Genomic DNA, 25166 nt, shown 5'->3' with positions numbered 1-25166 from the left:
AGTTACAACCTCTGTACTTATCTATTCCCTTATTGGAAATGGAGAGACTTAGAGTTCACATTCTCAGTTTTGATGATAAAATAACATTTTAGTATCTAGAATATAATAGATGCTAAAATAAATGTTAGCTTGAAACTCCTACCCTATTGGAGTACTGGAATACTTACCTATGGATTTCTAGAATACTTACCAATGAGCTCAGTCATGCTGAAGATTCACAGAATGTACACTGGTTTACTTATCAAGATAAATATGATGGGTACCTAGGTTGGTAGACTTACTAAGTTTTTTTAAATCTAGGTTAGCATTTGTTTAGTATGTATGTATGTATGTGCAGCACAGTGACAAGAAGAATTTTGTGTTGTTTTTTTGAAGGGAAAGTATTTTTTGAATATTTCCTTGTTCTTCTTGCGAATGCAATGCAATTCAAACTTGAAAGAAATATTTAACACAGAAATAGAAATCCAGTAATTCTAAGATAACTGCTATTAAATTTGGAGTCTATTCCTTCATATTTTTCCCATGTATAATAAACACATATTATATTCTAACTTGTGTATTTAATATTTTTTCTTTCTTTTAAAATATATTTTATTGATTTCAGAAAGGAAGGGAGAGGGAGAGAGAGAGAGAAACATCAATGATGAAAGAGAATCATTGGTTAGCTGTCTCCTGCACAGCCCTTACTGGGGATCAAGCATGTGCCCTGACCAGGAATCGAATCTTGACCTCCTGGTTCATAGGTTGACCCTCAACCACAGAGCCACAATGGCCAGGCTCCTTTTATTTTTTTCAGTTACAGTTAACATTCAATATTATATTAGTTTCAGGAGTGCAGCATAGTGGTTAGACATTTACATAACTTACGAAGTGATCCTTTGATAAATCTAGTAGCCACCTAGCACCATACAGAATTATTACAGTATTATTGACTATATTACCTATGTTGTAATTTACATTCCCATGACTATTTTCTAACTGTGAGTCTGTACTTCTTAATCCTTTCACATTTTCACTTAGCCCCCCAGTCTCCCTTACATCTGGAAATAATCAGTTTGTTTTCTGTATCTGAGTCTGTTTCTGTTTTGTTTGTTCATTTATTTTGTTCTTTAGATTCCACATATAAGTGAAATCGTATGGCATTTGCCTTTCTGTGTCTGACTAATATCACTTAGCATAATATCCTATAGTTCCATCCATGTTGTCGCAAATGGTAATGTGTCATTCTTTTTTATGGTCAAATAATTTTCTATTGCATATATGTACCACAGCTTTTTTATACACTTGTCTATTGATGGGCATTTAGGTTACTTCCATATCTTGGCTATTGTAAATAACATTGCAATGAACATAGAGATGTGTATGTCTTTTCAAAATCGTGCTTTGGATTTCTTCAGATAATTACTCAGAAGTGGAATTGCTGGGTCATAAGGTAGTTCTATTTTTAATTCTCTGAGGAACGTCCACACTGTTTTCCATAGTTGCTGCACCAATCTCAAAATTCCAATTTGCAGTGCATGAGGGTTCCCTTTTTTCCACATCCTTACCAACACTTGTTTATTGATTTATTGATGGTGGTCATTCTGACAGGTGTGAGGTGTTATCTCATTGTGGTTTTAATTTGCATTTCTCTGATGATTAGTGACGTTGAGAATCTTTTCATAAGTCTATTGGCCATCTTTATGTCCTCCTTGGATAAATGTATATTCAAGCCCTCTACCCATTTTTTAAATTATATTGTTTATTGTTTTGGTATTAAGTTGTATGAGTTCTTTGTAAATTTTGCATATTGACCCCTTATCAGATGTATCATTGGTGAATATCTTCTCCCATTCCGTAGGTTGTCTGTTTTGTTGATGGTTTCCTTTCAAGAGCAAATCAGGGAGTTTGTTGTTTATGTTTTCTTCTAGGAATTTCATGGTTTGGGGTCGCATATTTAAGTCTTTAATCTATTTTGTTTATTTTTGTATATGGTGTGAAGGTAGTCTGGTTTCATTTTTTTGTATGTATCTGTCCAGTTTTCCCAACACCATTTATTGAAAAGACTGTCTTTACCCCATTGTATATTTTTGTATCCTCTGCCATAGATTAATTGAGCATTTAGGTGTGGGTTTGTTTCTGGGCTCTCTATTATGTTCCATTGATCTCTGTTTCTGTTTATGCCAGTACCATGCTGCTTCACTATAGAGTTGTAGAATAGCTTGCTATCAGATAGTGTGATACCTCTAACTTAGTTCTTCTTTTTCAAGATTGATGTTTCTATTTGGGGGTCCTTTGTGATTCCATATAAAATTTTGGATTATTTGTTCTAGTTCTGTGAAAAATGCCACTGGTATTTTGATAGGGATTGCATTAGACCTATAGATTGCTTTGGGTAGTATGGACAACTTTTGTTGTTATTAATCCTCACCTGAGGATATTTTTCCCATTGATTTTTTTTTCAGAGAGTGTGGAGGAAGGGAAGGGAGAGAGAGAGAGAGAGAGAGAGAGAGAGAGAGAGAGAGAGAGAGAGGTGAGAGAGACACATCAATTGGTTGCCTACCACACATACCTTGACCAGGGCTGGGGATCGAACCTGCAACCCATGTACTTGCCCTTAACTGGGAATTGAACTGGCAACCCTTCTGTGCATGGGGCCAATTCTCTAATGACTTAGAAACACTGGCCAAGGTAAGGACATTTTTTAAAAAATATTTTTTATTGATTTCAGAGAGGATGGGAGAGGGAGAGAGAGAAAGAAACATCAATGATAAGAGAAAATCATTTATTGGCTGCCTCCTATACTCCCCACACTGGGGATTGAGACTGCAACCTGGGCATGTGTCTGACTGGGAATGGAACCATGACCTCCTGGTTGATAGGTTGACACTCAACCACTGAATCAGGCTGGAAGGGTAAGTATATTTTAAAGAAGTTAATCCTTCCTGTCCATTAGCACAATATATGCACCCATTTATTTGTATCTTCTTAAGAATGGTTTTGTTTTCTTGATAACTTACAGTGTACAAAGCTTTAAGAGATCCAGATGTGGTCTAGGTTTTCAGCTCCTTATAGAAAGTTGGTTCACTGATTAATACACTGTTGATGTTCCTAAGCAGCTATGGATAATGTTATTTGCAGCTCCAAAATGGATTAAGTTATTTAAAAAGTCATGTAAGAATTTTTTAATTTAAAAAGCAGATAGAATAGTATACTGCACACAAGACCTTCCCTCCCCCCTCCACACACACAGACACACATATCCATCGCCCAAGCCTGTAAACCAGAAACATATAGCTAAACCTGTCTCATCCACAGTTCCATCTACATTGCTCCTCTGGTATTCATTAGAATATCAAACATCAAAGCATTTTGTCTCTATCAGAGAGAGAGATTTAATAAAAGAAAGCTACACTTCTTCACTGTCTACACTCTAACCAAGACTCAGACAGCAGTATTTTCTTATACTAAAACTAGAGGCCCAGTGCACAAAAATTTGTGCACTCAGGGGGGAGGTAGTCCCTCAGCCTGGCCTGTGCCCTCTCGCAGTCTGGGACCCCTTGGGAGATAATGACCTGCTGGCTTAGGGCTGCTCCTGGGTGGCAGAGGGCAGGCCCAATCCCTAGGTGCAGCCCCTGGTCGGGCTCAGAGCAGGGCCGATTGGGGAGTTGGGGTGCCGCCCCCTGTCATGCACAGAGCAGGGCGGATCGGGAGGTTGTGATGCCATCCTCAGTCACGCTCAGGGTAGGGCCGATGAGGGGGTTGGGGCACCATCCCCTGTCACACTCAAGGCAGGGTCGATGGGGAGGTTGTGGCGCCACCCCCTGTCATGCACAGAGCAGGACCCATCAGGGGATTGAGGAGCTCCCCCCTGTCACTCAGAGAGTAGGGCCTATAGGGGAGTTGGGGCACCGCCCCCTGTCACACACAGAGCAGGGCGGATCAGGGGGTTGGGGCACCGCCCTCTATCACCCACAGAGCAGGGCCCATCAGGGGGTTGGGGCGCTGCATCCTGTCACACACAGAGCCACAGGGTGATCAGAGGGTTGGGGAGCTCCCCCCTATCAGGCACAGAGAAGGGCTGATCAGGGGGTTGGGGCGCCTTCCCCTGTCACAAACAGAGCAGGGCCGATAGGGAGGTTGTGGCCCCACCCCCTGTCACACACAGAGCCGCAGGGCGATCAGGGGGTTTGGGCGCTGCCCCCTGTCACGCTGATCCCGGTGCTGGGAGGCCTCTCAGCTCTGCTGATCCCGGTGCTGGGAGGCATATTACCCTTTTACTATATAGGATAGAGGCCTGGTGCATGGGTGGGGGCCAGCTGGTTTGCCCTGATGGGTGTCCTGGATCAGGGTGGGGGTCCCCACTGGGGTGCCTGGCCAGCCTGGGTGAGGGGATGATGGCTGTTTGCAGCTGGTCACACCCCCTTCAGGGTGGGGGCCCCCACTGGGGTGCCTGGCCAGTCTGGGTGAGGGGCTGAGGGCTGTTTTCAGGCTGGCGGGTGACTGAAGCTCCCAACCAACTGCTCCTTTTTTTTCTTTTTCTTTTTTATTCTGGGCCAGTTTTAGCTCTGGCTCCAGCTCTGAGGCCTCTGCTGCTGAAAGCAGGTATCTGGTTTGTTTGGGTTCTATAATCAAAACATTGTATCAACTCCAGCTCTGAGATCCCGGCTGGCTGAAAGCAGGTTTCTGGGTTTTTTTTAGCTTCTATATTTGTAACAATGTTTCAGACTGCAGGCTCAGAGGCCGGCAAGGCAGGTGGGGAACGTTGCAGCCCTCCATCACTGAAGCAAGCAAGCCTCATGTTTGCTTCAGCTGCCTGGCTGCCGGCCGCCATCTTGGCTGGCAGTTAATTTGCATATCACCCTGATTAGCCAATGGGAAGGGTAGCGGTCGTACACCAATTACCATGTTTCTCTTTTATTAGATAGGATATCCCAATAAGTCCTCCTCTGGAACCTCTAGCCTCCACATTAGTCATTATTTGAAATAGTCATTTCCAAAATCTAATTTGTGTCCAATGGTTATCAGATAATTTCCCTCAAGTTGTAAGTGCTACAAGGGTAAGTACTGTATCCTAGTCCTCATCTCCACAGCCCTAATACATAGTATCCAATCAGATAGGGTGCACCAAAATTCTCTTTAAGGAGACGTTGAACGTGACTTAACAGTTTCAGTTTCATAAAAATGTAACTGAACTGAGATTCTTCCTTTTCTTAAAAGGTCTAAAAGGAAAGTACTTGGAAGAAAAGATTCTGGGGACATGTCTGTTCGAAGCAAATCAAGAGCTTCCCTTAGCAGCAGTAGCAGTAGCAGCACTGGTTCCGTCACTTCACCCAACAGCAGTGTGACCACCGCCAACAGCCAGAGGTCTCCTGGCCTTATCTACCGAAATGCTAAGAAGTCCAACACATCCAATGAAGAGTTTAAGCTGTTACTCCTCAAGAAAGGCAGTCGTTCGGATTCCAGTTATCGCATGTCTGCTACTGAGATTCTGAAGAGTCCCATCCTGCCTAAACCTCCTGGGGAGCTCACAGCCGAGTCTCCCCAAAGCACCCATGAGGCCCATCAGGGGACACTTGGGGCCGAGGCATTGTCCCCACTCTCTCCATGCTCCCCACGAGTTAATTCAGAAGGATTTTCCTCGAAGAACTTTGCCACCTCAGCATCAGCAAGGGTTGGACGTTCTCGGGCTCCTCCTGTGGCTAGCAGCAGCCGCTACAGTGTCCGCTGCAGGCTGTACAATGCGCCCATGCAGGCCATCTCTGAGGGGGAGACAGAAAATTCCGATGGGAGCCCACATGATGACCGATCCTCTCAGAGCTCGACATAGGTAGCCTGTGCCAGACTGGCTATCAAAGGCCAAAACCCTTAGTCTATGAGTATGGGGTAATAGAACAGAAAGCTAGGGAGAAGTCAGCATGTCACAGGGTACCATCACTTACTACCAATGAATTCCTAAATATTTGCTGGGGAAACAGAAGGTGGTTTAGTCTTTCTTGATTATTTTCCATGTTTTAAGTAGCTGTACTGTCTTTCATATTTTTCTTTAGCTTAGTTTGATTTACTCAATGCCATTCTTTTTGATAACATAGAATTTTAAAATGTCTGCTTTTCATGAAACCTAGAAAACAATTTTCCCAGAGCTGCCTATTCAGAAAAGAAAACCCTCACTGTCATAATTCTTAAAAAGATGAAATTACTCTGGAGGTTTGGTATTTTTTTACATTAAAATGAACTAAAGCAAAATTTAGAAGAAAGAACTACACACATGTAAATACCATATTTTTGATAAAAATGTGTAAATAGATTTATCAATGACAAGTGGACATGTGGCCAATTATCTACTGCACACCAACTGTTTATAGAACATAACAGATAAAGTGTAATAATTGTATTCTGTGAATACCATTTTCATATTAATTACCATATTTAAATGTCCACCAATATGATTTCTGCGTGATAAACCTCATATATGAATTTTAAACTAGTGAAATAAAGGAAATCTTGAGGTCATATACTGAAATGTGATTAAGTTAAAATAAGGAATTCAGACCTAACTATTTTTGTGACAAATTGCAGCACCAAACAAGCTAATAGTAATTATCATGTGGCTATGATTTGCCATATGGTAATTTGGACAGAATGAAAAGCATGCTTTCGATTTTTTTAATCAATGAGAGAAATAATCATTCTCAATACAAAACCCTGAACAACAACATTTGACAGTGTCCTTTAAACTTTAATTTTTCAATGAATTGCTTTAAAGAGAATGAGCAGGGAAAACTAGTTAATTTTAGATTATGTTTTATATTAGGCTCCCAGAGACATAAAAAGTCATAATCTAATGACTATAATTTTAAAACTCCTTAAACAGTCTAGAAATTAGTTCCAGGTTCTTTAACTAACAAAAATAAAACATAAGCATGCTACAGAGTTGTTGATTTATCAGTAAATACCTGCAATGAGTTTTCAGTGAAGCTTCTCTCTGTGCTGATGAAATTTGTGCTACCTAAAAATTAACAGAAATGACACTGTGAACAATGTAGTTGGGAAATAGGTATGTGTATATGCATTATTTATATTCACTGTTAAGCTGGGAATGGGGGACAGCTCTGGTTCACAATGCTACATACACCTGAGTTTTTGTCTGATTTTACTATATCTGCTTGATGGCAAAAGGGGAGGGGTGGTGGGTGGGAAAGGAAATGTCAGAGCAAGTGCTCTGATAAAAAATGAAGGCAGGGAAACAAGCTGAATTACTTGAAATTACTTGAATTTTCTTGTCTTAAAATGGAAAAAAAATGTAGTTACAAGTTGAAATCTGCAAATAGTTTTTACACCTCTGATTTTAACATGAACTGATGTTAATGTTTGAAATGTCAGAAATATAAGTAGTCATATATTTAGAATATGTTTTGAATGGGAAAAGGTAGCAAGTGGAGAGAACTAAGGAGGGATATGGCCTATAAAAGAATAGAATGCAATTAGAATGATAGAACATACCAGAGTTACCAAGAAATTGATATGCGTCTGGCTTTAAGTTTATGCAAGTGGTATTTGGGAAAGTAGGATGTGTGAAAAAGGGGGTGTGGTTTTGATTTCATTCATGCAATATGAAGGGGGAAACCTGGTATAAGAAGATGCTGTATTTCAAAAGAAACACTTTCTAAGATGTTACAGATTGAGAATTAGAGAATCTGATTGCTGTTGGGTTTTTTTGTTTGTCTGGAAAAAGAGAACAAGTCTGGCTTCTATTTGTTTTCACTATCAAATTGTGTTACTTAATTTCTTGTCATCCTTGTATGTAAAATGGGTGCAGGGGGTGGCGGGGTAGAGGAGGGAGAATGTGTATGTGTGTGTGCATGTGCACGTGCGTGCACACGCACGCTCTTGGGCTGGGATAGATAAGCTACCTGGTAAAGGGTACATTTGAACATTTATGAAATGTTATACTTTTTATTAAAAGAAATATGTTTGGGGTTTGAAAAAATATACCATAATTTCTCATTGGAACCCATGACTTAAGAAAACCAACATGGTTTGACACCACATGGGAACATGAATATCTTTTTCTCATGCTTTAAAAAGTACACTTGGCAAAATTTTAAAAAATAAAGTTTTTAGACAAATGTGGTAAGAAACAGTCATTTCCAGTCACAATAGGTTATCTTTTGTAATTTTCATAAAAGCAGTTCGTTTGCAGTATGGCTTTGTGTAGTTAGGGGGGTTTTAAGTGTTAAGAAAGGTATGTGGGCTTTAAAAGTGATTCTAAATCTTGAATAGAAACATGAATTGGCTTTAATAAATATGTCACCTTTTTATTATTGACATTAATTTAAGTAATGGTACCATGTATAGCTTAAAATACATATTGACTTGAATTGTGAGGCAATAAGATACCTTCTATATGTAATGATCACAGAACTAACCCTTATAATATAGTTTTACTTATTTTGTTTACTCTAAAAATCTATAGCAGAGTTTCTCTATTTTATATTTCATAGATTAAAAAAACCCCAAATAAAGATAGATTTTAAATTCACTGTGGAAAATACTATTAACAAACTGAGTAAAAAAAAAAAGCAAGGAATTCCTTAGTAATCTGGAATATTCTACATGGCTTTGTTACATAGTATATAAAACCAAGATTTAGAGGCTGTCTTCAACATCACTGCCATCTTGAAGCAGGGTACACACATTAGGTATTGCAAAAAACATCAATCCAAGTTTTCTGTTGTTTGCACTGATGCTAATTTTTTGTGTTTTTAGGTTTATACAACATGTGTATGTTGTGTGGGGGAATTTTTTTCCTTACTCTTTGATTTTTTTTTTATGTTTTGGCTAAGTAGAGGACATGGACTAGTTATAGCAAACAAAACACACTGTTTGCTCTTGCCAAAGGTCAGTGAGTGAGTACATTTGCTGCAGTGGTGGCTGACTTAGAAAACTAGATCATGACAAAAAGATTTAAAACTATGATGTGTCACTATTTTGGTACTAGAACCAATTCATGCTGGCCGAAAAGACAATGGTTTATGGACTTGCATCCATTTTGTATTTTTGTAATATTTGTAAATATGAACTTTTTAAATTGTTGCAAAAAATGGTTTCTTTTGTAAAATGTTTTCAACGTTTACATTCAATTCAAGCCTTTGTATATTTTAGAGCTGTGCAACACTTTAAGTCTTGTATTTATTTTTAGTAAAAATGGTGACAGTTTCATTGTGAACCCCTTTAAAAAATGTACCAGGAAAGTTTGATTACCTAGAAAGTGTGTATTGAAACTGCAAATAAACGTGACTGCAATTAAATTGGTTTCTCTCTGCATTCTTGGGGTTTCACAAACACAAACATTTTATATGGAACTGGATATAAAGGAGGGGAGACTACTATGGCAAAACTATGAGCAAAATAATAATAATAATAATAATAATAATAATAATAATAATAGTGTTTCTACAATGGGCTCAAATCTTGCTTTGTATTCGAGAAGAGAAAGAACACATTTCCAATGTTGGATATACTTTTCCGTAGCCCCTCTCTGGGCTAGGAAAAGATTTCTGGCTTTGAAGTATTCACCTTTAGTTCTGATAAGTACTCAGACTGTTCCACACTGTTCCTTCTTCCCAAGATGGGCAGCCTCGATATATATAAGACAATATGCCACTAAATAATGTCATGCAATCTTTATTACATAGCAAATTCATGTGCCAGATAGTGTTCTAAGTGCTTTGCTTACTCCAACTCATGTACTCCCTGTTGTGCCCAGATTTCAAGGTTCCCAAGACCCCAAGGGAGCCAGTCAGTCCGATGCAAAAGCAAAGAGTCCTTTATTATGCAAGCCGGCCTGCGCTCCCCGTTCACCAGACCCACCGACACAGCGGAAAGTCCAGTGGCCGAGAGCGCGAGGCCTGATGGGACAGGGGGTTTTAAAGGGGGGTGGAGTGAGGGCAGGAGAGGGCACTGTGGGCCCGGCCGATTGGCCAGGCACGAGTCGGTACAGGAAGTGGTCATAGTGATGGCGTGCACTTCCCTTGATCATCATTGGTTAATCCAGAGAAATCCTGGGTGTGGCTAGCAGCGGCTTCTTCCCGGTGAAGAAGCACATGGCTCTGTCCCAAGATGGAGGACCCAAGGCAAGATGGAGGGCACAGTCCTCGCCCGGCTCCCGCTGCTGCCACTCGAACACGCCGCAAGGCAGGATGGCCCTCCCGCACAGCACCTGCAGCCGGCCTGCGGGCGGACCAGGACTCCCGCAGCGGCGCATCTGGGCGGCACAGGCCCAGCACACAGGGTGCGGCCGGTGGAGCGGCCCAGCTCTGGAGGAGCGGCATCCGCTCGGAGCAGGCCCGGCCCATGGCCGGTGCACCGCAGCATGGCATGGCGGCCTCCCCGAGCCTGGGCACGCGCCCCACTCTGCTGCCGCTGCTGCTGCACTGGGGCCAGGGATCCACGCGGCCTGCATGGATGCCCGGTCCGGGGGCCGCGGTCAGGTGGCAGCCTGCACCGGGCTCCCGGTGCGGGCCCAGCGGCCGGCCCACGCAGGCCCCCCTGACCAGGCCCCAGCCTGGGCAAGGGGGGAACCGACCACGGGGGAAGGGAGGAAAGAGCCAGGCAGGTGGTGAGGCCTTCTGCTCCCAGGACCTCCCCCGTGGTGGGTCGCCGCCGGGCCCCACCCCTCCTCCCGCCGCCGGCCACGCAGCCGTCCCCGCAGCCGGCTGGGACACCCGGATCCGCTCCAGGGAGGCCAGGCCCTACAGCGGGCGGGCGCGGAGGGATTTCAGAGCCCAGCGGCCAGACTCCTCCTCCCACACCGCCCGCCCAGAGAGGCAGGCGGCAGCGCCTTTCACTCCCCACATTGTGCCCATTTTACAGATAGGGAAACTAAAGCACAGAGCGTTACCTGACTTGCCCAAAGTCATAGAGTAACTAATGTTGGGGCTGAGATTCCAACCCAGAAAATTTGGCTCCAGGGTCAGTACTTGTAGCAAACCACAATTACTAAGGTTGATCGCTATGGCCCCGCCCCTCTCCCTCTCAAATTCCAATACTGATGAGCACACTTAGAATCCGGCCAAAGTGGACCTTAGAGGGAGGGGTAGGAGAGGAATGACGTTTCAAAGAAAGCTTCAAAGAACCAATCAGTGACAGTGGGAGGGCACAAGCCTAAGTGCCATATCCCCAAGAGCTGCCGCCACAAACCCGAGAGCTGCCTCCACCACCCCCGAGAGCTGCCTCCACAACCCCCGAGAGCTGCCTCCAAAACCCCGGAGAGCTGCCTCCACCACCCCCGAGAGCTGCCTCCACAACCCCCGAGAGCTGCCTCCAAAACCCCGGAGAGCTGCCTCCACCACCCCCGAGAGCTGCCTCCACAACCCCCGAGAGCTGCCTCCACAACCCCGGAGAGCTGCCTCCACCACCCCCGAGAGCTGCCTCCACAACCCCCGAGAGCTGCCTCCACAACCCCCGAGAGCTGCCTCCACAACCCCCGAGAGCTGCCTCCACAAACCCCGAGAGCTGCCTCCACAAACCATCCCATGCACATGCGCGAACAGCTCCTGCCCAGTTCCAGAAGCCCCGCCCAGCATCCCTTTTCCTGGGTGATCACCCTAGCAACGGCCTGCTGTCCAATGACCGCGCTTGCCTCGACGGTTGCTGGACATCACGTGGTCCTGCTCTGATTTCGCATGACTTCGAGTGGCTCCAAAGGGTCTTCGCCATTGCATCCCAGAGGGACGAGCGCGCCACAGCTAGTCCGTTCCTGTGTCTTCTGGAGGCTGTCGTCACCAGATTTGTCACCAGGACAGGTTTATCCAGCGATATTTCCCCTCTCCTTGAACTTTCTTGTCTTGGGTGTGGGTGAGAAAGCTGTTGAGTGATTTTAATGCCTTAGGAACTCCGGGGAGGGGTCAGGTGGGAAGTGAGAGGATTTGCGTGAGGGAAGAGGAAGAATTTGCTTTTCTGGAAGAACAAGTCTACACTTGAATTTCAGCAGCGCTGAGGTGGAGTGCGTGTGGGTAGTTCGGGCTGGTTCCCACTGGTTCCCATTGCCGCCCCGGGATGCTGGGGCGTGTGAGCTTTTGTGATTTGGCCACTTTTTGAGTAGTTGTTGCTGACCTTTAAGGACGAGTTTATCTTTTTCATTCTCTTCCTTGGCATATCAAGACATTCTTTTTGAGGCTTTGATGGTAGCTGTGTTTGATCAAAGATGTGCAGCGTCGCTCTTTTATTGTAAATACGTGAATAAGGAAAAAGAAAGATGTAGGTTGTGCAAGGTCTTTTGAGAACTTTGTTTGTTGGGGATCGTTTCCCTCCTTCCCTACCTGGCTCTCCTGGAATTCAGACTAGAGTTTTAAACTGGTTTAACATTTATAATTAGTGATCGTTCAGTGTATTGACACAGTTTGTGTGTGTATGTGTGTTTTAAATCCTCGCTCAAGGATACTTTTTACTTATTTTTGCGAAAGAGAGAGAAACATTGTTGGAAGAGAGAGAAAAATTGTTGCAAGAGAGACACATCCACTAGTTGCCTCCTGCCCTCACCCCCACCCCTGGTGGGGTAGTACATGACCTTGACTGGGAATCAAAACCTGGACTCTCTGTTGCGCAGGTCAACGCTTTAACCACTGAGTAACGCCTGCCAGGGCGACATCGTTTTGTTTTAAAACGTTTTGGATTGGCCTGGCTATTGTAATCTGCCCTGTTTTGCTGTGTATTCCTTGCAGTTTGTTTTCCAGTGAAAGGCCACTTTCATCCCTCACCACTGTGAAAAGTTGATGGCAAGTGAATGCCTTGTACCTTGGGAGCAGAATCTTCAAATGACTTTTGAAAAATGCCTTTGAAATATCTTTAATGTCTAAAAAAGTCATAAGAACTAGGTAGCTTTTTGGTCTTACGTTGTCAAGAACTTAGATTTTTTTCTATTGTAAAATATGGATGAGCTTTATTTTTAAGTTAACTCATTTTGCAGGAGTTTGAATTTAATGGATTATGTTAACTAATTTTGCAAAATCTAATTATGGCTGAGCTCTAAGAAAATCTTGTGCAAACTTTAATTATTTACCTTGTGGGAAGAAATGAAAGGAAAACAATGTTTATGCTTTGCCTGCTATGAACCAGATATGATGCTGATTGCTTAACTGTGTCATTTGGTCTTCACAGCCCTGTGGAGTAGATATTATTCCAGCTTTACAGATTAAGAAATTAAGACACGGAAAGATTAAATACCTGCCAAAAGCAAAATATCAAATTTTGCAATTTGGTCTTGGGCTTGAGTATTTCTTAAAGCCCAGTTATTTTTCCTGTGCCCTGGTACTTCAAATTTGTTTATAATAAATGGTTGCTATATCTGCAATGTCCAGATGCAAAGTGAATCTGATTTACATGTTATAACCCTGAGGATTTGTTGCATGTTACACATGTGTTTCATGATGAATAGTTGGGAGGATGCTGTGAATACCCAAATAATAAAATAATAGTAGCCAACAGTTGGTGCCTTTGCTATACTAGTCATTGTTCTAAGCATTTAATCCTCATAACTCCATGAAGCTTGTACTAATTTCTGGCCTTTACGCAATGTTATGGTTGTGAGATTTGTCCTTGTGCATAGCAATAGTTAATTTCTTCTCATTGCTGTGTAATCTTCCTTTGTTCAAAACATCATAGTTTAATTGTACATAGCTTGTTATTACTTGTATCAGGAAAAATACACATAGTATAAAATAATAAAATTTGGTTGAAGTTACAGCTCAAATTAGATATAGTTTATAACTGCATAGTTCCCACAGTATTAGCCTACATTTATCTAACTTGAGACTTAATTCTCCCTTCATTCTGACTGTCATTATGGTCTGGCTCTGGATGGATAAATAGAATTAGCACTCTCATGTATGTCCCCCTTCTAGTGCCATGATGCCAGCCAGGGTTCAAATCCTTACTACAAGATATGATATGATTGCATTGCACTCCATGTTTTTTTCCTATTTGCAGTTAAATGACCCAGAATCATAACCAAGCCTACACAGTTCTGAAAGATCTTCAGCTGATAATTTTATATACATTCATTTAGGTTTAATATGAAATTTGACTATGGAAGCAATCATAATCTTAGAGCTGAAGTGACCTTAGGGATAATCTCAGCCAGTTTTCGCCAGTCAGATGAGAAGGCGGTATCTCAGGTGGTCTGCCCAGCCCACACCCTGGTGGAGACCCAAGGTGGAGCAGACTCCTGACTCACATTTGAAGGCCTGCTGGAGTTCCTTTACAAAAGCAGTTAGGAATCTTAGGAATCATGTTGCCTTGTTTCCAGCATTTAATCTGTAACCTTTAAATTGTGAAGCATTCAGTTCACAATTTGGTATTGTGTTTGATCTTGATTCTCATTCCTATGTGTGGTCAATGTAGTTCTTCAAGCTTTAAAGGTTTATTCTAAATCACAAACAGGAAAATTCTAAAATTCAACCAGGACTCCAATTTGAGTTGGCTTGTGAGAACATATCCATACTAAGTTTATTAACGTAGTATGTAAAGTAACATTTTTATGCATTGCTTTTCAGGAATAGAAGGCTTATCAGTCCTAGATGGCCAAGCAGTTTCACAAATAAAGCCTCCAGCAAGTTTAAAAATAATTAGGTCCAACTCAGAGAAGTGAAGTTGCTCCTATTGTGCAATGATGTCTAGCTGCTCCGGTGAAGTTGATGTGGTTTGTATTTCAAATTGAAAAAAAAAATGTGTCCTTGTTCTTTTCATTGTACTCTATTTCTTTTCTCAATTGAATTTAATTTCAAGCAGAGATTGTAAGTATTTAGTTCTTGACAGTGATCTATAAAGCTGCTGTGAACATTCATGTACAAGTACTTTGTGAACAAATACTAACAGTTCTTTTGGGTAAATGCTCAGGAATTGAATTGCTTGATTATATGGTTGATGTAATTATAACTTTACTAGAGGCCCAGTACAAGAAAATTCGTGCACTGGTGGGAGGCATCCCTCAGCCCGGCCTGCTCCCTCTCACAGTCTAGAAGCCCTCAGGGGATGTCCTACTGACGGGGAGGAGCAGGCCTAAGCCACAGTCTGGTCTCCCTCTGCAGAAGGTGACTTGCCTATCAGGGGAAGGCACTGCCCCCATCACTCCCTCACTGCTGCTGCCTCTGGCCTCCCTCTGTGGGAGGTGACCAGGCTGATCAGGGGAAGGCAACACCCCATCATGCCTCTGCTGCTGCCACTGCCGGCCACAAGGCTGCCTGAGCCTCGGCCCTCACAGCCACTGCAGCTTGCCTGAGTCTCGGCCCTCACAGTGGCAGCTATCATCCATGGCTTGCCTGAGACTCAGGCCGGCCCTGGGCAGTGGCTTGTCTGAGCCTTGGGCCGGCCCTGGGCAGCAGTAACCGCCATTAGGGGCTTGCCTGAGCCTTGGGCCAACCTTGGGCAGAGGCAGCCGATGCACCTCCTGGTCAATTCCCCGCCCGGAATGCAGCATCAAGTCCCCACCCACCCACATGCACCTTGCAGCTCATGCAGTCCTGCTCACCTGCACGCATCCGCTGCGCATGCAGCCTCCTGGTGATCACTCCTTGCGGCATGAGGGCGTCAGGGCATGAGGGCGTCAGGGCATGAGGGCGTGACAACCATGTAGGCTTTTATTAGTATAGGTGAGAATCTGCCAAACGGTTTTTTAGAATGTTTATGGTCTTGTACATTCTGTCACATGGTATGTTTCTTGATCCCTGAAGTTGAATACAAAAATATTTTTAAGGTATATATATAATTTGGCTCAAGAGAAAACACATTATTTACATAAGGGTGTAGATATTGCTGCCACCTAGGTGGTATAGGTGATTTTTTAACTTATATCAGTCCTAACACTTTTTATCTTTGGAAATAATGTTAACTACCTTCAGAGTCCATTTTTTTTTCTGACATAATTATGTGAAAGCACTTGGGAAAGCATAAGGCACAATACAAGGGTAAGATGGTAGATTTTTATAGGTACTAATCTATAGTAATTCCATATTATTTTTGTTATATCTTTTGAAACAGACATGCATAGCTTTAAAGTATGCTTATTTTAAAATTATTCCTATAGTTCATTCTTAAAATAGTTATTAAATGAAATTTAATGGTTATCTATTTATTTAAAACATTCCAAAACCATTTTAAGGTGCTCTAGAGATTAATTTATCAAGAAAAAGGTGAAAAAATTCAGAAGTACAGATTGGTAGTTACTAACTAGTCATAGGGATGTAAAGTACAGCATAGGAAATATAATCAATATTACAATAACTATGTATGGTGTCAGGTGGGTACTAGAAATATCAGGGTGAATACTTTGTAAAGTATATGATTGTCTAATCACTATACTGTACACCTGAAACTAATACAAAATAATACTAAATGTAAACTGTAATTGAAAAAAATTAAATTAAAAAAATGCTTCTGGAAAGAAAAAAAAAGCCTTGGTAAAAAATTATGTAGAAGTACCTAGAATTGAAGATGTTTTATGATTATTGCTTTACTAGCAATAATTAACTTATATGCTATGGAATAAAACAAATTGTTTTTAATCAGAAAAATAAGGATTTAATAAAAAGTTTTTTAAAAAGAAATAGGTACTTAAGTGTTTACTATTTTGTCCACAGAGTGGCACTGTTGGATGGTTTAAAAATCAAAAGCCATGTAACATGGTTCTTTGTGGTTAGAAATATTTGCTGTTATAGCAGTTCTGGTGCCAAATTACTAGAAGACTAGTCTTTCTACCCTGAGGTACACAGAGGCTGAGCTTGATATAAATAATATCTTAAGTGTAGTTGGGTTAATGAGAAAATAATTTTGCAAGTATATCTTTTCTTGTACTCATAACATTTATTTACAATGGGCAAAGGTCCTTTAATACCACAGATAGGATTTTGGAGTTTCTTTAAAATGAAATTGAAGCCCTCAATTTTTCTTTCATTTCCATCTTTCATGTTTCCTTTTAATTTATTAATAAATCTTTCTTAGGTAAGAACTCGAATCACTACTTGTGATGATGATAATGGCATTCTTTATGCATATCAATCAAAGGCTGGATATGCCAATGCAAATGTAAGTAATAATTGCCACTTGCCAAATATAACACAACCGTTTTAAAGACAAATATTTAAATTCTTCATATACTATAGACCACCTCCAAACCACCCTCAAGAAATTACTCTCTCCTAAATTTTTTTGCCCCCTTTCATTAAACAATGAGCATTTAACCATTTTACTTCCCTTTTTCTTATATAGTAGGAAATTGAGAGCAACACTGATTTTCAGTACAAAACTCTAAATGTAGGCCCTTCTGATGTAATAAATTATTTCCTTACTCTCTCTCTTAATTAGTAGTAATCGTTTCTATTATATTAATGTGGGTTTTTCTTTTATTTCAATTCCGCTTTATATTAAGACTTCCGAAATTCTAAAAAGTTAGTGAAAAGTAAAAACAATGTAATTAAGTGTTTTTTTTATCATTTATGTTCAGTTTGGCTCTTACAGAAGTAAATCATTAATACTTAACATTTAAAATCTTAGCAGCAAAATGTACAGGCTGACACATCCCATGAAGAGCGCCAAAAAACAATTGTGGATATCCTGAGTCGTTGCCAGGTACAGAAGTTCTGTCTGTCAAATGTAGTTTTTTAAAGTATTAAGCTGAACTTCTCTTTATCATATAAAGCATATAATTAGTTGACATTTTACTGTATCGAATTGTGACTATCATCCCATTGTGATCATTTTTAAAAATTCCTAGTTCAAATAGCATCTGTAGGTGAAAAATTTGAAATACCAATATGTAGATTTTATAGCTTTTTTTTTTCTTTCAAAAAAGCCCTTAACTGATCAAATGTAGGTATGTCCCTTTCATCTAGATTGTTCAATATTTAATTTTTCCAACATGCTCTTTCTAAAGAAATTGGCTAATTTGGATGAAGTTTAGAATATGTCTAAATGCATTTCAAGAAATTTAAATTGAAAGAAAATGGCAGCCTACTTATTTTAAAAGAGTATATCTTACATAGTTTTGAGGGGATTTTGTAAAAATTAGCATGTTGGTAGAGATTGATAGATACATGTAATTATCAAGGATTTTGTGAGCTGCATACCTTAGAGGTAATATACATTTATAAAAAATAAATTTTTTTAACATACCAAGTGTCTTTAATAAAATGAGTTAACATACTTTGAAAAGTAAAGAATATTTATGTGAGTCTTTATTGTTTTTATTACTGAGAACAGAAGTAAATGCTTAAAGGGGACATAGGTTCTGATTTTGAGTAGGGCTATCCCTGGCCTGCCTTACGTAAGTATTTATGAAGACCTAAGTGGACAGTGCTCTGCCAGGGTCTTCTGAGCAATTGTGCAGGATGTGGTGGGATGTAGCATCTAGGATAAGAAATGCTCAGGTCCCAAAGTCACAGGCCTAGAATGGGCCATAGGGATCCACTCTATTTCTCCTAGCAGGCCAGCTCTCTCCTTTCTTCAACTCCTTCCCTTCCCAGTCTAGACCACATGGTGCAGCACTTGTAGCTTTTTTTTTATTCTTGCCCAGCATCCTCTTTAGTAAAACCCCCAGCCCTGTGCTGGCTGGGAATCAGAGGGGAGAGCCTCTGCTGGGACCTGTCCACTGCCTGGTAATCCTTCAGCAGCTCTCTAGTCAGCTCCTTCTCCCATACCCCTACAAGCTCCAGACACCCCAATTTTTGCTTCTTGTTTAATGGAGAAAATGGGGGACATGGAGCAGAAATCCTCTCCAAGTTCTAATTCCTCTCCCCACAGCCAACAAACTTTCCTGGATCCATTCCTCTTCTGATGTCTTCCTCTGTAAGACTAAGACCTCTGCTGGTTTCCTCTGACCCTCTTTCCCCGTGTTCAGACGCTTTCCTTAGTGGGCCATCCCTCTCTCTCCTGCACCTTCAGCCTCCATGTCTATCACTCAGCATATTCTCCCATAGTATACAAAATGACTTCTTTTAGCCTCCCATCCTTCTTTTGCTGTCATCCTTCCTGTGTCCTTCCCTTAATAATCCACCTCTTTGAATGTCAGTTATGTTCACTATCTAAACATCTGACTTCCTGTTTTCTCTCTGGGTATTATTTTTTTAATTGTTTTATTGCTTAAAGTATTACAAAGAGTATTACATATGTCTTCTTTTTTTTCCAGGTCTTGACAATCCCCTGGCCTCCCCTACCCCCCAGTGTCTTATGTCCATTGGTTATGCTTATATGCATGCATACAAGTCCTTCGGTTGATCTCTTACCCTACCCTCCTACCCCCCAACCCTCCCCAGCCTTCCCGCTGCAGTTTGACAGTCTGCTAGAGGCTGCTCTGCCTCTGTATCTATTTTTGTTCATAAGTTTATAATGGTCTTTATTATCCAAAAATGAGTGAGATCATGTGGTATTTTTCCTTCATTGACTGGCTTATTTCACTTAGCATAATGCTCTCCAGTTCCATCCATGCTGTTGCAAATGGCAAGAGTTCCTTCTTTTTTACAGCAGCATAGTATTCCATCGTGTAGATGTACCACAGTTTTCTAACCCATTTGTCTACTGATGGGCACTTAGGCTGTTTCCAGATCTACCAACCTGGGTTAGGTCTTACTCTTCTGTGTACACTTAGCCTTCTGTTCTTACCTGTGCCATAATAGTCAAGTATTAAATATTAATATAAATATTAATATAGATAGATGATTGTCATTGGACCAATCATCAGGTAGTATTATTATGTTAGTATGAACATAATGCCATAGAACCTTATTTTTTTCTCAAGAGAGCTCAGAGATATTTTTATCCTGATTCTATACATGAGGAAAGTGAAGCACAGAGAAGTTAAGTAACTTCACCAAGGTCACAGAGCTAATAAGTGTCAGAATTCTAGTATTTAGATTCAACCTTGTTCCCCTAGAGCCTGCACTGCTTACCTAGTGCTATAGGCCAATCAATGGATCTCACACTTGATCGGACATCAGAATGACCTGGAGGGCTTGTGAGAACAGACATTGATGCCCCCACTCTGAGTTAATAGGTGTGGGGTAGGGCATTTTGCATTTCCAGTAAGAGAGTATTGATGCAGCTGGTCCATGGTCCACACTTGGAGAACCCCTCTCCAGGCTGCTACTCAGTTTCTCTCTTGAAAGCATCTCTTTACTTTTCTCTCTCTCCAGTCAAAATAGGAGTTCCTTAGAACAGGAATTGTTTGTTTTTTCTTAATGACCATGTTTCTAGCATCTAGCAGAGTAGTTCTGACAGGTGGTAGGCCCTCAATAAAAGTTTATTGAAATGAGTGAATGAGGAAATGGCTCTGGCCTATTATTTAAGTGTATTTTTTGCCTGAATGAAATTTCTGTGTATGCAAAATTTCTCAGGTTCTGTTTGTCACATACTTGATTGGCATATAGGGATGTGTATTCACAGATCGTTAATTGTATGTTGTAATTGTTGATTGCATGATTTAAAAATGCTTTGAAGGCAAAAGTCACATCTGATATATTTGGCTCACTGTTCTTTCCAGACTGTAATGTGCACTGCCTATTAGTTCATGTCATCATATGGAAAGAGGTTCTTTGACTTTTCAGCAGATTTGAAAATTTCTTTCCTAAAGTAGCACCTTCTTTGATATAAAATGAGTCCATCATAAATGTGATGGGTTATAGGAATTGTGCTACATGTACTTCATAATTGGTGCTTCCGAAAATGCCTATATGACATGGAGTAGTTGCGTAGGAGGTTGGCACTCCTTATGTCAGCCATCTGTGATCTCTGTCAGCAACAACTAGGCGTCAATTGGAAAGGAAGACATTTCTGATGGCTTGTGAACTTTCTTTTATCCTAGCAGTCAAAATTTGGCTTAATAGTATTTTCTTATATGTTAACTTTTCTTTTAACATAGAACCTACTAATAAATTGTATTATTATAGGTCATCCAAGATGCTGTTCAAAAGCTGGATAAGAAGTTTAATATCATTCATAAAAAGGTTGCAAAAATTTACCGTTTTCGTACAAAATTAATCTGGCAAAATCGGGTAAGTGTCATAAAAATATTTTCACAACTATAATAAACCTCTGGTTGCTGAAATTGCCTGTCAGTTAGAAGTGAGAGAACTAATAAGTCTGTGAGATTGCAAGGCTGATCATACTTGTAGCAACAGATGGGAGGAGACTGGACTTCTAGGAAGAATGCTGAAGTTTAGGTTTGAGAAATGTATGAAAATGGGTATTTTTATGTTTGTAACCAGAATGTACAAACTGCAATTAAAAGGTAGTATTAAAGAGGAATAAAAATCATATAATCAAATAGAACATTACTTTTTAATAATAGAATGCAATGTTGTGTGGATAATAAATATTAATGTCTTTACTACTTTATTTACTTTTTGCTCACTCAAAATTGGTTTATTATGCTGGGTTTCTGTCATTTCAGAAGCCACTTGGATATGCATACAAACATTATACTTACCTGCTTTCTCGAAAGGTCAAATTGCAGAAAAAGGAGGAGGATGTGTCTCTTCCTGCTTCATTGTCTTATACAGCAAGTTATAGCCCAACTATACCAGTAAGAAGACCAACATATGATTCCCAGAGCAACATTGCAGGAACATATGGCTCATCACAGGATTCCATAATGCGTGATTACAACACTGAAGAGACGCGTCTTAGCCAGAGTCCAAAATTCCCTTCTGTCTACACACAGGAAGATCCACCATATTACGCTTCTGATGAGCTAGTGCAGCGCTCCCCTTGCAGTCAAGGGTCTCACAGCTCCACCAATGTCTTCTCAGCTGCCCAAGCTTCCACATCAGTACCTGCAGCTAAGCCTGAGATGATGGCTTATCCAGCTTTGCAGGAAAGGGATTGCCCGGGTCATGACACCTCATCTTCCCACATCCCAGCCACTGCCTGTGAGTGTGAAAAGACATATTTATTACAAGTAGCACTATTTAGCCTATATTCCTCAACATACTTGGTGCAAGCTAGTGGAAGCTGTTCATTTCCTATTTGAGGGCTGGTTTGAGGTGATATTCATAATGATGACTAACATTTATTTAGTGTCTTTTATGTATCAGACACCGCTAATCAACTGACATGCCTCTTCACTAATAATCCCATTGTGAGTATTTTTAAAAAATATATTTTCATTGATTTCAGAGAGGAAGGGAGAGGGAGAGAGAGATAGAAACATCAATGATGAGAGAGAATCATTGATCGGCTGCCTCCTGCACACCCCCAAATGGGGATGGAACTCGCAACCCGGGCATGTGCCTTTGTCCGGAATCGAATCTGGGACCCTTCAGTCCACAGTCCGACACTCTATCCACTGAGCTAAACCAATTAAGGCCATTGTGAGTATTTTTATATTTTGTTTTTCTTTACCTTTTTCCTAGGTAAATACTCAGAATGCTCTTGAAATGGCCAGAGCCAGGATGATAGAAAAGAAAAGATACACCTTTGGCTAATTTACACATAAGAAAGATCAAAATTGTATTGATGGTCTTTGGTTAGAGAAACATTTTCCTAGGGAATTACAAAATCCACTTCTGTTATCACACACAATAGAGATTTGAGTGTTCTGGTTGAGAAAATGAATATGTCTAGACACAGAGAAATTTCACCATGACTAAGTGAACATCACAGCTAAAACTTTTTGAGGTATGAGCACTGCAGTTGTTTCATGTCTGTTATTTTTCAACATATAAACCTCAATCAAAATAGCTATTGCTGTGTAGTTAAACTCAAAAGAAGTATTGAATATAGTGTTGAAGTTACTTCTGACCTAGCTAAGAATAAAATCATCTTGTTTTCTTCAAAATTCAGATAAGTAAGCCTTGAAAGGCAGGAATTTAAAGAGTAAAACGATGCTTAAAATATCTATAGTGAATATATAGGAAGGATTCAGTAAAGAACTAATTTGGTTCTCAAAGATATGGGGTTTTTGAAATTCATTTATGTAAGTGAATACATTTAAAAAATTAGAAAGTTTAATTTGGGGGATTTCCATTGTATTTAGCTGATAAAATAAACCTAATCTAGACAGATCAATAAGAAATAAATTCATTGAAATACTTAGAGAATAATAGGTTAGCTTAGATTAACCTATTTAACCCAAGTAACATCTTTTCCTATATTTGCCTGTGGCCAAAGAGACCTCAGATTGCTGTCTGTTTTATGAGTTTTGAAGCTTTACAGTAACTTCAGAAGCTGCTGCTGCTGTTCGTGGGCAGTCAGATGGGCCACTCATGGGTACCCATCTTCATATCATCTTTATCTAAGCTTTCACTGGATTTTGCACTTGGAGTCTTGGGTCCTTGCCAGGGTACCTAGCAGATGGTTCCAGGAGTGAGGCCTTTACTCTCTACCTAACATCACTTCTTTCAGGATAATGATCAGGTCAAGTATGATTTGTTTCCCCTCTCCCCCTCATTGAAGCTTCAGGTTCATCAGCTGAAACTGACCAGTGTGAGGTACACGACTTCCCTGATGACCCTTCAGCTTGGACAGTAGATGATGTGGTCCTGTTTCTACAGCATTTAGATCCTGAGATATTCGCCCCCATTGCCAACACCTTCAGGCATCATGTAATGTATTTTTTGATCCCATTTTTCTTCCTTTGAATGACCTCTGTGCAGGCTCTTCAGTTTGATACTGATTAGTGTGGATGGTAAGGGAACTGCATGTGTGAGAAAGGTTACTGTGCTCAAAGTTAGATCCTTAAGTTGTAGAAGCTTTATTTGTAATTTAAATGGCTACCTGAGTACCTAAAATATAACAAGTCTTCAAGTTCTCAAGATGATTCAGCATGGTCACTCTCAGGTGTCTTCTCCTTTGTATTGACAGCTATGACACCACACAAGGGTGTCCTCCTTGTTATGCATATTTACAGTTTGCACTGATGCTGCCATACTCATATTCCCAGCCTTTCTTAAAAAATTAATGACCATCTGAAATTTATTTCTGCCATTCATAGCTTTCATTCTTTCTCTCATAGCTATGCAATATTTTATTCAACATACAGTACTTAAAATTAGGTAGTTGAACACTTAGGATATTTTTAGGATATTGGGTTAAATATAATTCTTAAAATTTGAAGTAAATTTGTAAAGGATTGAATGATGCTTCAGCTGTACAAATTATATCTTTAATAGTTTTCAAAGAGCATATGCATGTTCAGAGAATATACAACTGGAATGAGCTGCCCTCTAATTGATGTTACATGTTCTTATATATAAAGAAATGACCATTCTGATAAAATATGAAAGCATTATTAGTTATTCTAATTTCCTTCTTTTTGTAGGACATTGATGGGTCAGCTCTGCTACTGCTCCCGACTGATATTATGATAAAGCATATGGGAATTAAGCTGGGGACAGCTCTGAAGTTGTGCCACTACATCAAAAAGCTTAAAGCACACAAAGGCATTGATTTTTGAAAAAAAAGTTTGTGTCGATTTACATTAGACTTAATTCTGGGAGACCAATGCCATCTCGATGTAAAATCATTCCATTGCCCTTAGAGATTTTTGTGTTGTAGAAGGTTCCTCTAAAATTTTGTTACATCTAGAATTGCAGAACTACACTGCAGTTCATTCTGTTTGTTTAGAAACTGTTTAACACATTACTATTAGTGTAATCAAATTAGTAATTGGTTCTTTATATCTTTTTATTATCATTGTATAGCTAAAAATATACTTCATATGAGAAACACTTTTGATTTCAGTTGATGTTTATATATAGAGCCAAAACAGCTAAATCCCAAAGAGGAAGTATCAGGGATTGACAAGTTCTCTAATAAAATCCATGAGAAGTTTTCCTTAGAAGAGAATTCAAAGATGCACCTACAGATATCATCTCTTTCTCAAATATTTTGTGTCTGTTATAACAGTGTTCTGTTCATGTTCTATCAAAATGGCACTTTCCACTTCTATATATAGTGAGATGTTTTTATTCTGTAATGAATATGCACTTCATTTGCCATCACAAGTACCTCTTAGCTCACTCAGGGTTTCCATAAGAAAGTTCTCTGTCCTGTGTAGTATATCTAGTTCATTTACTTTCTGAGCCATTTATTCTATTAAACTTTGTAAGGTACATTAGGTTGGATTTGTCATTTTAGACTTTATTTTAAAAATTAGAACTTTCAAGTAAAACATGCTCATTGTTATTATTTTGTTATTT

The 25166-nt window shown here is 40.3% G+C and overlaps 2 protein-coding genes across 4 annotated transcripts in view; both read left to right on the top strand.

Moving 5' to 3' along the window:
* Positions 1-7145, top strand: part of NHS (NHS actin remodeling regulator) — a 347582-nt gene extending 340437 nt beyond the window's left edge. For all 3 annotated transcript variants that reach the window (XM_059678458.1, XM_059678457.1, XM_059678459.1), the window contains one exon: positions 5200-7145. In XM_059678458.1, coding sequence (XP_059534441.1) covers positions 5200-5809 — 610 coding nt within the window. In that variant the 3' untranslated portion in view covers positions 5810-7145. The remainder of the gene's footprint in view (positions 1-5199) is intronic.
* A 4425-nt stretch (positions 7146-11570) lies between these two features.
* Positions 11571-24888, top strand: SCML1 (Scm polycomb group protein like 1). The gene is made up of 8 exons (XM_059680407.1): positions 11571-11786; positions 12705-14680; positions 16978-17061; positions 17530-17604; positions 20916-21020; positions 21419-21896; positions 23422-23570; positions 24287-24888. Exons 2-8 carry the CDS (start codon positions 14648-14650, stop codon positions 24419-24421), a joined length of 1059 nt encoding a protein of 352 aa, XP_059536390.1. The 5' UTR covers positions 11571-11786; positions 12705-14647; the 3' UTR covers positions 24422-24888.
* The last annotated feature ends 278 nt before the right edge of the window (positions 24889-25166 follow it).

The sequence above is a fragment of the Myotis daubentonii genome, chromosome X, assembly GCF_963259705.1.
Source record: "Myotis daubentonii chromosome X, mMyoDau2.1, whole genome shotgun sequence".
Classification (NCBI taxonomy): Eukaryota; Metazoa; Chordata; class Mammalia; order Chiroptera; family Vespertilionidae; genus Myotis; species Myotis daubentonii.
The sequence above is the reverse complement of the archived record's forward strand: the minus strand, read 5'-3'. Positions and strand labels throughout refer to the sequence as shown.

What these genes read in the sequence shown, in the direction of transcription:
- SCML1 (XM_059680407.1), top strand. Translation starts at nt 14,648, where the DNA reads ATGATGTCTAGCTGCTCCGGTGAAGTTGATGTG. An exon ending in CCACATCCCAGCCACTGCCT is followed by an intron (nt 21,897 to 23,421) that starts GTGAGTGTGAAA and finishes CCCTCATTGAAG; the next exon opens with CTTCAGGTTCATCAGCTGAA. An exon ending in CCAACACCTTCAGGCATCAT is followed by an intron (nt 23,571 to 24,286) that starts GTAATGTATTTT and finishes TTCTTTTTGTAG; the next exon opens with GACATTGATGGGTCAGCTCT.